General features: G+C 44.1%; 1 protein-coding gene and 1 long non-coding RNA gene across 2 annotated transcripts in view; both read right to left on the bottom strand.

The window, feature by feature from the left end:
• Positions 1–41: 41 nt before the first annotated feature.
• Positions 42–14,312, bottom strand: part of LOC143497856 (uncharacterized) — a 74,478-nt gene continuing 60,207 nt past the window's right edge. Inside the window, exon 3 of the long non-coding RNA XR_013125905.1 lies at positions 42–124. This is a non-coding gene — a long non-coding RNA (uncharacterized LOC143497856). The remainder of the gene's footprint in view (positions 125–14,312) is intronic.
• Positions 6,229–14,312, bottom strand: part of LOC143497849 (dorsal-ventral patterning tolloid-like protein 1) — a 52,329-nt gene continuing 44,245 nt past the window's right edge. Inside the window, exons 4-5 of the mRNA XM_076993452.1 lie at positions 7,651–7,901; positions 6,229–7,376 (exon numbers count right to left, since the gene is read on the bottom strand). Of these exons, the coding sequence (XP_076849567.1) occupies positions 7,242–7,376; positions 7,651–7,901 (386 nt within the window). The 3' untranslated portion in view covers positions 6,229–7,241. The remainder of the gene's footprint in view (positions 7,377–7,650; positions 7,902–14,312) is intronic.

Genomic DNA, 14,312 nt, shown 5'->3' with positions numbered 1-14,312 from the left:
AATGACTTTACAACTAGCATTAAGCATTACCATACCTTTGAGTATACACTGGTCCAAAGATGAACTTGTTTTCTGCCTCATCCAAAGAAATGTTGTGCAAAACTGACAAGGCAAGAGTAATGGCCTATCATAGAAAAAGAAGATAGATAGCATAAGAAACAAATACTTGCTGACTTTCACTAATACCATATTCTTAAAAATTCACATCAGGCATGAGTACATCCAGGATAAATTTGATCCTATCCAGCGAAGACAAGACAGTCTTCGACAGTCTCCAGCGAAGACTAATCTAGTTAGTAGGTCATTCAGGTAGCTATAGAGCGAGTCAATCTGCTCTTCGTCTTCAATATAGGTCATGACTCGTTGTCCTCTAGGACTCCTGAAATTGTCTATCCACTTGGATGCCACTTGTCCACTTATGACATTCTACAATATAAAAAAAAACACCAAAAAGGAATGAATATTTTAAAAAAGTACTGAAAGACCAATACCTTATCTAAACTTCACATGCTGAACAATATGTTGGGCTAAAACATACCATCAAATGTTCATCTGCACCATGGATGTTTGTGATGAAGTCCAGTAGCAATGCATTTTCAGAATTTCATGCAGCCCTGCTTGCATCGGCAGCCTCACAGATTTGCTTCTCTCTGTGGAAAATGTTCACTTTCCTTGAGTGAAAAGAACAACTGACAATGCATCTTTCACACAGGTGTCAAACCTGTCCACAGAGGGCTGGTATGGCTGTAGGTTTTCTTTTCAGCAAAATAGGAGCTCAAGTGAACAGTGGTTTAAAGATTGATACTGACTTTTACCAGTGGAATAAGGTGTGTTCTTGTTTTGTAAGGAAACCTAGAGCCACACGAGCCCATTGAGAGTTTTGATGCCCGTGATCTACTAAAATGAAATTAATGTTCATGATCAAAACCTGCATTAGTTATTCCTGTAAAACAGAATAAATGAATACTCTACTAAACAACATCCGATATTATGTTGACCTTTTAAAGTTTCCTGGTTTTACCTTGGAGCTGAGGATGCATCACTGTCTGTTTATTTGCAAATAAATTCTTTAAAAGTCAGACAAAATTATTTTCTCAATTTTGTCTCTCATAGTTGAGGTCTACCTATGATGTCAATTACAGGCCTCTCTCATCTTTTTAAGTGGGAGAACTTGCACAATTGGTGACTGACTAAATACTTATTTTCCCCACTGTATATCTTGGGCCGAGGTCAGCCCAAGGGTCCATCACGTGCACCAGCCCAAGGGTCCATCACGTGCACCAGCCCATGGGTCCATCACGTGCACCAGCCCAGGGGTCCATCACGTGCACCAGCACCAGAGAGGTCATAGTGAGCCAGGTGTCTCGGTGTGTGTGTGCAACACACGTCCATGTTGAAGTATGTATGTAACATACGAGGTGCATGTGTAACATACGAGGTGTGTTGGTAACATGGACACCTTGAGTGTTGTAACACCTCTTTGGTCAAGTTCTAACTAATCTCTCAAGATTCACGATGAGTTCCAAAACATTGATTAAATAAGAATAGTGTCTCCTAGTCCTCACGGTTGGCGTCTGCATCATTGTTCTTGTCTGTCTTGGATCATGAGGAGAGGATCATGGGTATTGGCCTCCTTTACAGAACACAACACTGGTCTCTCTGGACTCAACCTGCTTTTGCTTGTAGCCACTTACTTGATAAGAGACACACAGAAGTTTATATTAAAGGGTATTAAAGAGTATTAAAGAGTATTAAAGAGTATCCATAATCTGCACCCACTAACGGTACGTTTGGAAACTGGTCAGACAGTAAACAAACACCATTAAAGAAAGATCCACAAAGGCTTGCAAACTTCTGAAAGCACATGGCACAACCCTGAACGTGTCTTAGTCTTACATTTGCGTTACATTTACATCATACCTAATTTACATTTAAATTTACATTTACAACATTTAGCAGATGCTCCTGCACCGCGGGAGCCTGGGATACACGTGTTGGTAGATGATGGTAGATCCTTACACTACAGGTACAGGACAGTTCTGTTTGCTTTCACATAGTAGAGGCAACTAGCAATAGAGAATATATTAGAATATGCTAATTTATGGTAACTATAAGTTCTGTGTACATCAGGCATGAGTACCTGGTTATAAGTCCAACATGGGTTGCATCATCTTGCTTCAGTGCAGAGTATGTCAGAGTACATATTGGCTTGCATGATAACTGTTACCATATGTAGAGCGTACAACATGTGACAGCAGCATCTATAACTATACTTTGATCTGTACAGGTTTGATTCAAACATTGTCTCAGTGGACAGGCTATAATCTTCTGTGTTTTAACTCCTGTTAAGTTTTATTATTCTGCAACCAAACACCAAACACCACCAAACACACCAAACACCAAAACGCCAAACACAGAACAGGCACACCTGCCTTCAGTGGGTATTTTATTTTGTCACACTGTAAACTTCAAATTCCACAGGATTGAAACATCTAGTTTCCTCAAACGCAATTTAATTTTAGCACGCTATAATGGAATTAAACATACCTGGCTTCAGTAAATGCTATTTCTTTTTGTCATGCAACTTCAACTTCAACTTTCCCTTATAAAACTTCTGTTTACCACTTCTGGTGAGTTTAATAATCTGCTTATGTGGAGGTTTATTTATTTATTTGAGAAACTACTTGTGTGCGAATTTAAATATGCCACAACAACACCTCCCTCCATTAAAAAGCAACACAGACCCAATCACTTCAGCACCATGGACAGAGACCAGATATAAACTATATGTTGTATTCAATTATGCCTCTACACTGCTCTCCATTATAAAGCAATACAGAAGCACCACAAACAGGTACAAGGTATAAACAAACACTCTTGTAGTCATGAAACATTGAACTCAGAACTACTGATGCTTGAGTAACAAACATGTTTCTAGCAATTAAAATAAATCTAAATGTCTAAGTCATCAGATCGATTACAAGCAAATGTAGTCACCAATTAGCTGGTTGTTGAAATATGTATTGTTTGAGAATCAAGATGTCTTTGTACTATGTGCAAGTGTGTATTTGTGCTCTGTAACAGTACACACAGGAATCCAGTATTTACAGGTCAGTTTACTAACCTCTTGGCTTAGATATCTCCATAACTATCTGACATCTTACCATGGCTGGCCGTCCTTCATCTAAACCTGAACCCCAGTACTGATCCTGCCGTTTGAAAAAACCTGAATGGTGGATGTGGGAGTGGCCACTCAGTTTTCACAGTTTGCTCATGTTACTTTCATCACTGGGACATTTATATTTCCTTTGTACATCAGAACCATGTATCCGTTTGATCTGTCCAATATACGTTTAGCAGCAATGGCCAGTAGTTTTTTGTATTTTTGGAGGCACTGCTTGGAGAGGCGTTTTCATCTTTGAGGAACTGCATTCAGACGAGGCTGCAATCACACGCCAATGCTCTTCAAGAACCAAAGTTATACGTGAGTACAGCTGTAGTGAATCCCAGCTTCTGGACACATTTGGTAATTTATTCAGCTGTTTAGTAACGTTTAAAGTAAAAAGTTTTTTGTTCTCGTAGTAAAGAACAATTGAGGAATAATCAGCTGTGGCTGCTAATACTCCTCTCAGTTGAATTTTCCATGTTCAATTAGTGCACTAGTTTGATGCACTATGTACACATTCATAAAAGTTTGCCCAGTATTACGTTGCGTATTATTCAACGTGTGGCGGAAAGCAGCAAAGGTGTAGGGCTGGAATTAGAAAAACTGGGAATACTGGCAATAAAGAGAAATACATATTTGACCTGACATTAGTTTAATCACCAATATAGTGAAAAGTATTTTATATCAGGCAAATACAGACAGTGGAGAAAATATTTAGTATTTCATGACTGAATACGGAGAGACAAGTTGGCACATAAAGAAAAACCCACACCAGAAACAGTTACAGAGTGATGAGTCCCCCCCCCCCCCACACACACACACACACACACACACACACACAGAACTGCTCAGCATCAGACATCAGACTCACAGTGTTCTGCTGCGAACTGTAACTATGAAAATATTGAGTATGAAATATACAATCACTGATGTTTGTGTGCGTGTGTGTGTGTGTGTGTGTGTGTGTGTGTGTGTGTGTGCGTGCGTGCGTGCGTGCGTGCGTGCGTGCGTGCGTGCGTGCGTGCGTGCGTGCGTGTGTGTGTGTGTGTGTGTGTGTGTGTGTGTGTGTATGTGTGTGTGTGTGTGTGTAAACTTGGAGAAAGGGGGACAACTTCAGGTCAGCGTTATTTTTTGTTTGTTTGTTTTTGCTTACACTGAATGTTCAAATTCATGAAACTCAATATAAAATAAAATACATTAATGATTCAAGGAGAAAACGAACAACAACCAACATTATTTACATAAGCCTCCTCATGTGCAAGAATATCCGTTTGGTTGTAAGGCAATGGTTGTTCCTACACTCTCTCACACGCTCGCAACTCCATTGGGCGTCCGTTTCCACGCGCTGTCGAGCAGCACTGCCTCATGGGATCTGTAGTTCCGAGTAGCACCGTTGAGGTTTCCCTCCTGCAGCGACTGCCTTGCCGGGGAGCGTCAGGGCTGGTCGGAGCAAACTCTCCTCCCCCACCCCTTGGAGAGCCAGCCCACTTTCCTCTGAGTGGGCGGGGCTTCATCACAATTAATAATAATACATTTTATTTCTATAGCGCTTTTAGAGACCTCAAAGACACTTTACATTAAAATAGTATTCACAGTAACATAAAAGCATAAAACAGACACCATCAACAACAACAACAGTATAATTGCTAGGACTAAGGCCACAAAATCTCAATAAAAATAAAACAATAAAATTACAATTTAAAAGCTAATCGAAACAGATGGGTTTTGAGGAGTGATTTGAAGGTTGGTAGGTCAGAACAGTCGCGTAATTGTTGAGGGAGAGAGTTCCAAAGTGATGGAGCAGCAACAGAAAACGCTCTATCACCCCAGGTCCGATGCTTGGTCCTAGTGCTAATTGACAGGAGATTGGCATTGGAGGAGCGAAGGCAACGGGATGGAGTATGAAAATGTAAAAGATCAGTGAGGTAAGAGGGGGTCTGACCGTGGAGGGTCTTGTGCGTAAGCAGAATCATTTTGTACTGTATGCGTTGGGGGACAGGAAGCCAGTGAAGTTTTTGAAGAACAGGTGTAATGTGGTCATGAGAACGTGTGTGAGTAAGGAGACGGGCAGCTGAGTTTTGAATATACTGAAGTTTTTTGAGGACTTTGTTAGATGAACCATAAAGAATGCTATTACAGTAGTCAATTAGTAGACAATTGCTCTTTTTTTGATAACACTCAAACACAGTTTGCTGAAACACAGGTCAGCTTGTGTTGTCTGTAAAACATGGAACAAAGTCTGCAGAACGGCCCTTGGCTGGAGAGCATGAATGAATAAGCAGATACACATCCTCTTCTTTTGGGTTAAGTGCATATTAAGCGCACACAATTATGGGGGTTGTAGTGAGGGGCTGTGGCCTCTGTAACATATACTTTACGCACAGATTCTCTTCCTGTTTACAGCCTCTTTTGTCTTGTTTTAAAGCATTTGCTAAGTATGTTGAGCCAAACTAATGTCACCCACCCACACAAACAAAACAATGAGAGTGATTCAGTGGATACACATTACTCGTGGTCTTTGTTAAGTAGAATATGTTAAGACGTGAGTCCATCTCTGTTCTGATCGGGAGTACAAACCCATGTTCATGCTTGTTCCAAAACACACAGACGAACCACACTTGCGGTTAAAGTCTTCCCATCGAAAGTGAAAGGACACTGTAGATTTCGTATGGGTATAAGGGTCCTCGTTTTCCATCATCACACGGAGAGGAACGCACACATGTAAACACGCATGTAAACACGCATGTAAACACACATGTAAACACACATGTAAACATGTCACATCAGCAACACGAAAATGTTTTTTTTTTTTTTTTGATTTCATGTTTTATAGGAAACCCCCCCACACACAAACACCCAGACATATACTTAAATGAAAATGTGCACACCAGCACGCATGCAGCACACGCACGTATATAACACACTCACACGCACGTATATAACACACACGCACGCACACATACAACACACACGCACAGTTTAGTTGAGCAGTGGCGATTGCTCTAAGACTGCAAGGGAAGCTCAGCTTCCCCTAAAATGTCAAAAAATAAGTGTCATTTTCATTGACTAAATATGCACTATAACGCGCTCAACTTTTGTTCAGAATCAGCTTCTTATCGCTGGTAACGACGCGGCTTTCCTCTCACTCAGTCCCGCAGCTTCACAGCGCTTTAAACGGTGTGGACGCTGAGCGTCTACAGAGTTCAATAGCGAAGCAAGAGTGCAGCGAAACGAAACGAGCCATTGGATAAATGCTGGGCTTTGTCCCGCCCATCGGACGATCAGCGTCTCTGGGGGTCTATGGGGCAGTGGGCTGGCCTCGCTGGGACGCTCAGCTTCTGCATGATGATTGGATGATCTGTCTGAGGCTGAATCCCTTTTTGATTGACAGCGAAATGAGCGAATCAGCGATCTTTTGGTGTAAACCTCAGCGGGAGCATTTAATTTTAATTTTTTTTTATTTTCATTCTGTTCTGAGTTGAACCGGAGATTTTCCTAATCCTCTATAGCAGCATTTTCTTCGTTAAAAACGACTAGCGACAAATCGAGCTTCTATTTCTGGTGGTTTTTGTTGTAGCTGCTTGTGTTTGGAGACTGACTTCCATCACTCAAGCCGAAATTGAGCTTCCCCTCCTTGAAAGACCAGCATCCGCCACTGTAGTTGAGGTATGGTGCGGCAAAAGCAGCTGTTTTTTGGAACCAGCCTCTTCCGTCGGTGGAGTTCGCCGAGTCATGCGCGTAAACGCGGGCGGGGAAACGTGTGCCTGCTGTCACAGGCGGGGAAACGTGCTGCTCATTTCAGGACCGGCAGCCCTTCTCCACGCAGCGTTGTGAGGACTCTCTCCATGTGAGGACGTTGTGGGTGTCTAAGCTGTGCTACGGAGGCGGGTGATGTGGGACACGTGATTGGAGGTTGGAGTCCGGTGGGTGGCGCTCTCATCATGGCCAGCCACGTGTGAGTGGAAGGAGGCGAGTCCAGTGCGGGGGCGGAGTCTCTGGGGGGTGTAGGAGGCGGGGCTTCTTGCGTGGACGTGGCTTGGCTCCGGCGGTTGGGATGCAGCGAGTCCCGGGAACGCTACTTACGCACGTGCAGCGTCTCCTGGAACTTGGTGCTGGTGTAGCGAATGTGGAAGCCTTTCTTACTGATGGTGTCGTCACTATGGAAGCGGATCAAGACAGCGTCACCCGCTGAGTACAGCTCCTCCCGGGGCTGGAGAGGGAGAGGGAGAGGGAGAGGGAGAGAGAGAGAGAGAGAGAGAGAGAGAGAGAGAGAGATATAAGAAGCATATATATATAAGAAGCATCCAATTTACAAATGTTACAGTCCCGCATGGTCCCATAGTTCAAACTAGCACACATAAACACATACACACACACACACACACACACACACACACACACACACACACACACGTGCACACACACACGCACACACACACACACACACGCACACACACACACACACACAGGGCCTCAGTGTTTACCCCAGAGCCACAGAAGCGCCCGAGTCTGGGCGCCTGGGTGTCGCGGCCGTCGTAGAGTTCGATGAAGTCGTAGCCACAGTCGGCCTCCTCCTCCACCTCGAAGGTGGTGAAGGTGAGCTCGATGCTGTAGCTGGCATCCGCCACCAGCAGCCACTCACTCTCCGTGTGGCCCGGGTAGTTGGTGTCTCCAAACTGGGCGTGGGAGTACAGGTTCTTCTGCTTGGCCTCTGCTTTCAGCCTGCCTCCACACTCTACACACACACACACACACACACACACACACACACACACACACACACACACACACACACACAGATGTTATCGGTAAAAATGTCAGTTGTGTGGGATTATTTTACCTTAAAGGACGACAAAGACGAAGAGGTAGAGTGCAACATATGCCACAGTAAAGTTATGCATGGTGGTAAAGCTGTAAGAACTTTTAATACAACCAATCTAAACAAACATTTAGCGAAATACCACCATAAACAATATGAAGAGTCTCTAAAGAAAACCGAATACAAAAAGATCCTACACCGAATAAAAAAAGGTCCTACACAACTAACACTGGCAGAAAAGTTTGAGAACCGTAACAAACTGCCATTGAACAGTGCCAAAACCCAGGGAATAACAAGTCATTTACAATATTATTTGCACTGCTGATGCCATTTCTGTTTGTTATTTATTATTTAGTCTATTTTGAGTTTATTAATTGCTAAATAAACAGGTCAGTTTCTCCTTACCAACCATTGTGTATTATTCAAACACACCTAATTCAGCTGGCTACTTGTTATCAACAGTAAAACGTTTTTCAAAATGAGTTTGACAACAAAGTAAGTTGGCTAAATAATTTTAATACATGCTCGAATAGGCCAGTATCGGCTGATATCGGTATCGGATCGGAAGTTCAAAAAGCTGGATCGGGACATCCCTACTTGGTTGTCCATTATTTCATTTACTATTTATTTGGTCAACACATACCTGGCAGCTTTTCTTCAATATTATTCAAGCACAACACACTAATTCATTGAACGTTGGTTTATGATCATGCCAGGTTAGTTCCAAAGCAGACCTGAATGTACGGTAATGCACAAATCAGCCAATAGAGGACACTGTATATACAGTTTGGCTTATATGGCTGAAAGGGGAGTAACACTTTTCAGGCTCTCTAACAAGAGGTGTTGAAAATACTGTAATAATACACCTAACTATTTAACACTGCTGTGGTCTGTCACTAAACTGGTCTTTTCCGGTCTGTTCTGGTCTGTGTCTGGATCTCCCTGGCTGACCTGTGGTGTGCGTGGCCTGGAAGCCCTTGCGCTGCACAGAGGCGTCGGAGGTGAAGCGCAGGTGCATGCTGTCGCCCGTGGAGACCAGCGGCTCGGGTAGGCGGCTGCCACACAGACGGCTGAGGATGGGCGCGCGGTCCGAGGGGCCGTCGAACGCCTCCAGGTGGTCGTACGCACACTCCTGGTGCTGCTCGATCTCCAACTCGCTGAACACCTGCGTGGGCAGAGAGAGAGAGAGAGAGAGAGAGAGAGAGACAATGAAGGGAGGAAAAGAAAGAATGTCATGCCTCGTGATGTCATGACAGACTGAGTGTCGCCGTAGTCCCTTCCAAGTAGAGATTTGGCGTCCCCAGCGAGGTCAGTTTAGGAACACCAGAGGAACATCAGATTAGGCCTCAGCCGAGGCCAGAGAACACACACACACACACAGATCTGAGGCCTACTGAAGTCACGAGAATGGCTTCAGTGCCATGATCAACACACGTATATGTAAAAAGATCTCTAACACCTATCCCTAATGTGTTTATTGTATACTAAGAAAGCCTGACATAAATGGAAATCACCAAATTTCCACCACACAACCACGAAAGCTATTTGAGGCGGGAGCCTTTAAACGCTTTTTGTTTCGGAAATCAGTTAATATACAGGCTTTGACTGTTTATATTTTGTCTAAGGAAGCGAAATTAACTATATAACATTACGGCATTTGATTAACGTGCCTATGAATCCACTCAGCTGGGTGTGTCCACACTCTGGTACTGAATTTTTTTTGGCCCACCTCCACCCCCCCATCTTTGGAGGACAACTTTGTTTTTATAACAAATAATGGATCAAATAATAACAATTCCGTATAATATAGTGTGAAGTGATAATTATTGGGGTTAGGTGGACCATGAGAGGATAGAGTATAGAAAAGAGGGGAGAAGAAAAGAGGGGGAGAGAGAGAATAAAAAAGGAAAAGACAGAAGGGCAGGGAGAAAAAAAAATTATATACATATATATATATATATATATATATATATATATATATATATATATATACAAACACACACACACACATACACATACATACATATATTCCAATATATACACACACACACACACACACACACACACACACACACACACACACACACACACACACACACACACACACACACATATATATAAAAAAACAAAAAAAAACAAAAAGTAAATATATATATTTAAAGAAAAAACAATCAGCTCAAATTGCAAAGAAGAGCAGAAAGTACCCAAAACATATGGCACAAATGACTGATGTATATGTATGTGTGAATGTGTGTTTATGTAAGTGTACCCAAGACATATGGCACAAATGACTGATGTATATGTATGTGTGAATGTGTGTTTATGTAAGTGTACCCAAGACATATGGCACAAATGACTGATGTATATGTATGTGTGAATGTGTGTTTATGTAAGTGTACCCAAGACATATGGCACAAATGACTGATGTATATGTATGTGTGAATGTGTGTTTGTAAGTGTACCCAAGACATATGGCACAAATGACTGATGTATATGTATGTGTGAATGTGTGTTTATGTAAGTGTACCCAAGACATATGGCACAAATGACTGATGTATATGTATGTGTGAATGTGTGTTTATGTAAGTGTACCCAAGACATATGGCACAAATGACTGATGTATATGTATGTGTGAGTGTGTGTTTATGTACAACACAAAAGTGCAACATAGGATAAATGTACAGAATGTAATTGCCAGCGAGGGTAGAAAGCTGCGACAACATTCCCCCAGAGGCCAGAGGTAAGCAGAGAGAGACCCGGGAATCCCACCCGCCCACGGCCCCCCCAGGAGCTGTGGAGTCCCAGGGCCGCACTTCGCAGTGACCCTCGCATGCCCGCCCCCGCAGTCGGGAGAGGGAGACCCCGGACAGCGCCCCCCCAGCCAAGGAGCGCAGGACCAGGGGAACCAGAGGAAACAGAGCCCACCCCCCTTGGGCCAGCAGCAAAGTCCCAGCGCCACTCGCCCCCGGGAACTACCCCCCACCCAGCAGGGCCCCCCTCCCGCCAAGGAGCTCCGAGCCGCCCCGGACCACAACCACCCAGGGGAGCGGGCCAACCGCCGCGCCGGAGCACCAAGCAGGGCCCCAGAACCCCAAGGCATCCCATTTAGGATGCACTAAATGTAATACAATTTCTTTGGTGGTCTTAGACGGACCGTTTAAATGCTATTGAAATTATTGCAAAAAACGCAGAGTGCGCAGATCTCTGGGGCCTTTACAACTGCCACTTGCGTCCGTGTTAAGGTCATTTGTAGACGGTGCCTTAGACGTTGCAGTGGTGACAGCAGTATATTTTAAAAGAACACGTTTTTAAAATACATCTTATTCCTGTTTTGGTTGCTAGAAATAAGAATTTGCATATTTTGGCACTTTTACCTTGAAGAAAGAATTCTGAATATGCGAACGGGAAACGAACTTTACCAAGTTTCCTAGTATGCATATGAGTGACTTTTGATCCCACTAAAATTAACTTAAAAAAACTATGTACAGTTATAAAGAAGTGTGTCCTCTTATGGTCCGACAGAGATGTAGACTGTGTGAAAAAATCCGATATTTTTTGCTTCACTATTTTCAACAAGCTAACGTTAAAGTTTCAGCTCGGCTCCGCTGCTTAGCAAGTCACGCTGGTGATTCCCGCATTTGTTGATGGACAGAGACGAACATGTGAGTGGAGATACAGCATATCGGTTAACTATTAACATACAAGCTCAAAAGAAAATGGTAGATATTTTTCCAATGACAAAAAATCCTCACCCATGAAAAAATAATGCTGTTGCATCACTTGTCGCCACTGGCGAGTGAAATAATTATATTACTCGCAAATTAATATTTATGGTCGTGATTGAGAATCACTGTTCATAGTTCAATCTAGTTCATGAGCACACAAGGTGTTCACGAGGTGAACATGAGGTGATTAAAGCATATGATTGGATGAACATGACATAAATCACACATGATTTGACAAATGTATATTGGCCTCTCCCCTCATGCCCCATCCTCACACTCAGTACATGGTCCAGAAGAGATTGAGGTTATGAAAGCCAGAGCAGTTCAGGAGATGTAATCTTATCTGTCAGAGCAGAGTGGCACCTCTGACTTTGAAACACCTCAGCAAGCTTCAGCATCAGCAGAAGACACAGCAAGTGATGCAAAGAGACTAAAGAAGACTCTTGGAAGCTTTTTCAAGAGGGCAGTCCCTGACAAGGGAGTACACACAACGTAAGCAGAGCTAAACAGCTACTTACAGTGTTCTCCAGCAGACAGTGAAAGCGATCCTCTTGCATGGTGGATGCTGCATGAAATTAACTTTCCTTGGGTTAGTCGTTTAGCAAGAAAATACCAGCTACCAGTGTCACTAGCACCAAACATTTTCTCTCCTCCATCCCTGCAAACCTTTTCTGCAGCAGGTTTCCCTGAGTGTTTCCATCCTCCTCGTGTTATGACCCTCTGCCTGAAGCTCCATCTTCAGCACAGCAATGGTTGGGATGACACTGGAGATGGAGCCTCTGAACTGTTGATCTCAAGAGGAACGTCCTCAACAGGTTCCAGCATGTCAATCAAACTGGAAATTATGTCCCATTGATCAGCAGTTGGTGTAGCAAATGTTCCCTAATCTCCAGTGTAGATGTTCAGTGTTTCTGTTCCAGCATCTCTGCATCATCGCTGGTCTGACCAATCAGACGCTATACTGCAGGACTGTTTCGAGCATGTGGATTGGGAAATGTTCCGTGATTGGTCGAGCAGCATTGACGAGTACGCAGACACAGTCTCCGCCTTCATACGCAAGTGTGGATGACGTAGTGCCCTGCAGACAAGTCCACGTATTCCCCAGAATATTATTCAGAAGCCCTGGCTGAACTGTGAGGTCCGCTCCGCCCTTAGCACACGCAGCGCTGCTTTCACATCTGGAAATACGCAAGAGTACAAGAAAACCAACTACGCTCTGCGTAAATCCATCAGATCAGCTAAACGGGTGTACAGGGAGAAAGTGGAAGCACAGTTTAACACCAACAATACACGGAGTTTATGGCGGGGACTAAACACAATCATGGACTATAAATCTGCCTCTCACACTCTGCCCAATACCAGCACTGATTTAATGGACAAGCTAAACCACTTCTACACTCGTTTTGATAGTAACCTCGCTGCCCCGCTGGAGAACGCCCCGCCCACCGTTGATCCCAACCCCCCCTCCGTCAGTGATGTGTGCAGAGCCTTCAGACGGGTGAACCCGCACAAGGCAGCAGGACCAGACGGCATACCAGGTAGAGTGCTGAAAGCCTGCTACAGAGAATTAGCAGGTGTTTATGCAGACATCTAAAACACCTCACTGTCTCTCTCTATCGTGCCAGCTAGCTTCAAACTAGCCACCATTGTGCCAGTCCCAAAGTCATCCAGCATTACCTGTCTGAATGACTGGCGACCTGTTGCCCTGACCTCAATCAATCAATCAATCAATCAATCAAATTTTATTTATATAGCGCTTTTTACAACAGTTGTTGTCACAAAGCAGCTTTACAAGTGCCGAGTCCTAGCCCCCAGTGAGCAAGCCAAAGGCGACAGTGGCAAGGAAAAACTCCCTAGTTTTTTGCATGAGGAAGAAACCTTGAGAGGAACCAAGACTCAGGGGGGGAACCCATAGGCCCTTTTCACACTTCCGCATTTTTTCTTCCGGAAGCTCTCGTTGCAGGGTAAAGTTACTTCCGTTACACATTAAACAATGGCAGAGTCCAATAACAAGAGCTTTTGCAGTGCACCAGGGTGCTCGATCTCGAAGCAAAAACAGTCGTATCTCAGTTTCTACGGTTTTCCGGCTGACGACGAGCAGAAAAGAAAATGGGTTTGTGCAATTAGGAGGGATGAAGGGGAAAACTTTGTGATACGGAGCATCTTTGTGTGTAGCCAGCATTTCACTGCTGCAGACTACATAGCAGGAAGCTCGCGGCTAAAAGTTGGTGCTGTTCCCTGTTACTGTTCCCAGTACTGTTACTGTTCCCAGTACTGTTACTGTCCCCGGTACTGTTACTGTTCCCAGTACTGTTACTGTCCCCAGTACTGTTACTGTTCCCAGCCGGTTTCAGTGGAACAGTTGCTGTCCGCGTTTGAAAGATCAAGCTCTCGGCTGGGAGTACACGTACGTCCGCTAGCATCTAGCTGTTACCCGCTAGCATCTAGCTCCGGTTCGCTAGCTTCTAGCTCCGGTTCGCTAGCTTCTAGCCCCGGTCCGATAGCATCTAGCCCCGGTCCGATAGCATCTAGCCCCGGTCCGCTAGCTTTTAGCTCTGGTCCGCTAGCTTTTAGCTCTGGTCCGCTAGCTTTTAGCTCTGGT

The sequence above is a fragment of the Brachyhypopomus gauderio genome, unplaced genomic scaffold (genome assembly GCF_052324685.1).
Source record: "Brachyhypopomus gauderio isolate BG-103 unplaced genomic scaffold, BGAUD_0.2 sc113, whole genome shotgun sequence".
Taxonomy (NCBI): Eukaryota; Metazoa; Chordata; class Actinopteri; order Gymnotiformes; family Hypopomidae; genus Brachyhypopomus; species Brachyhypopomus gauderio.
This window is presented reverse-complemented; position numbering and strand designations above follow the sequence as displayed.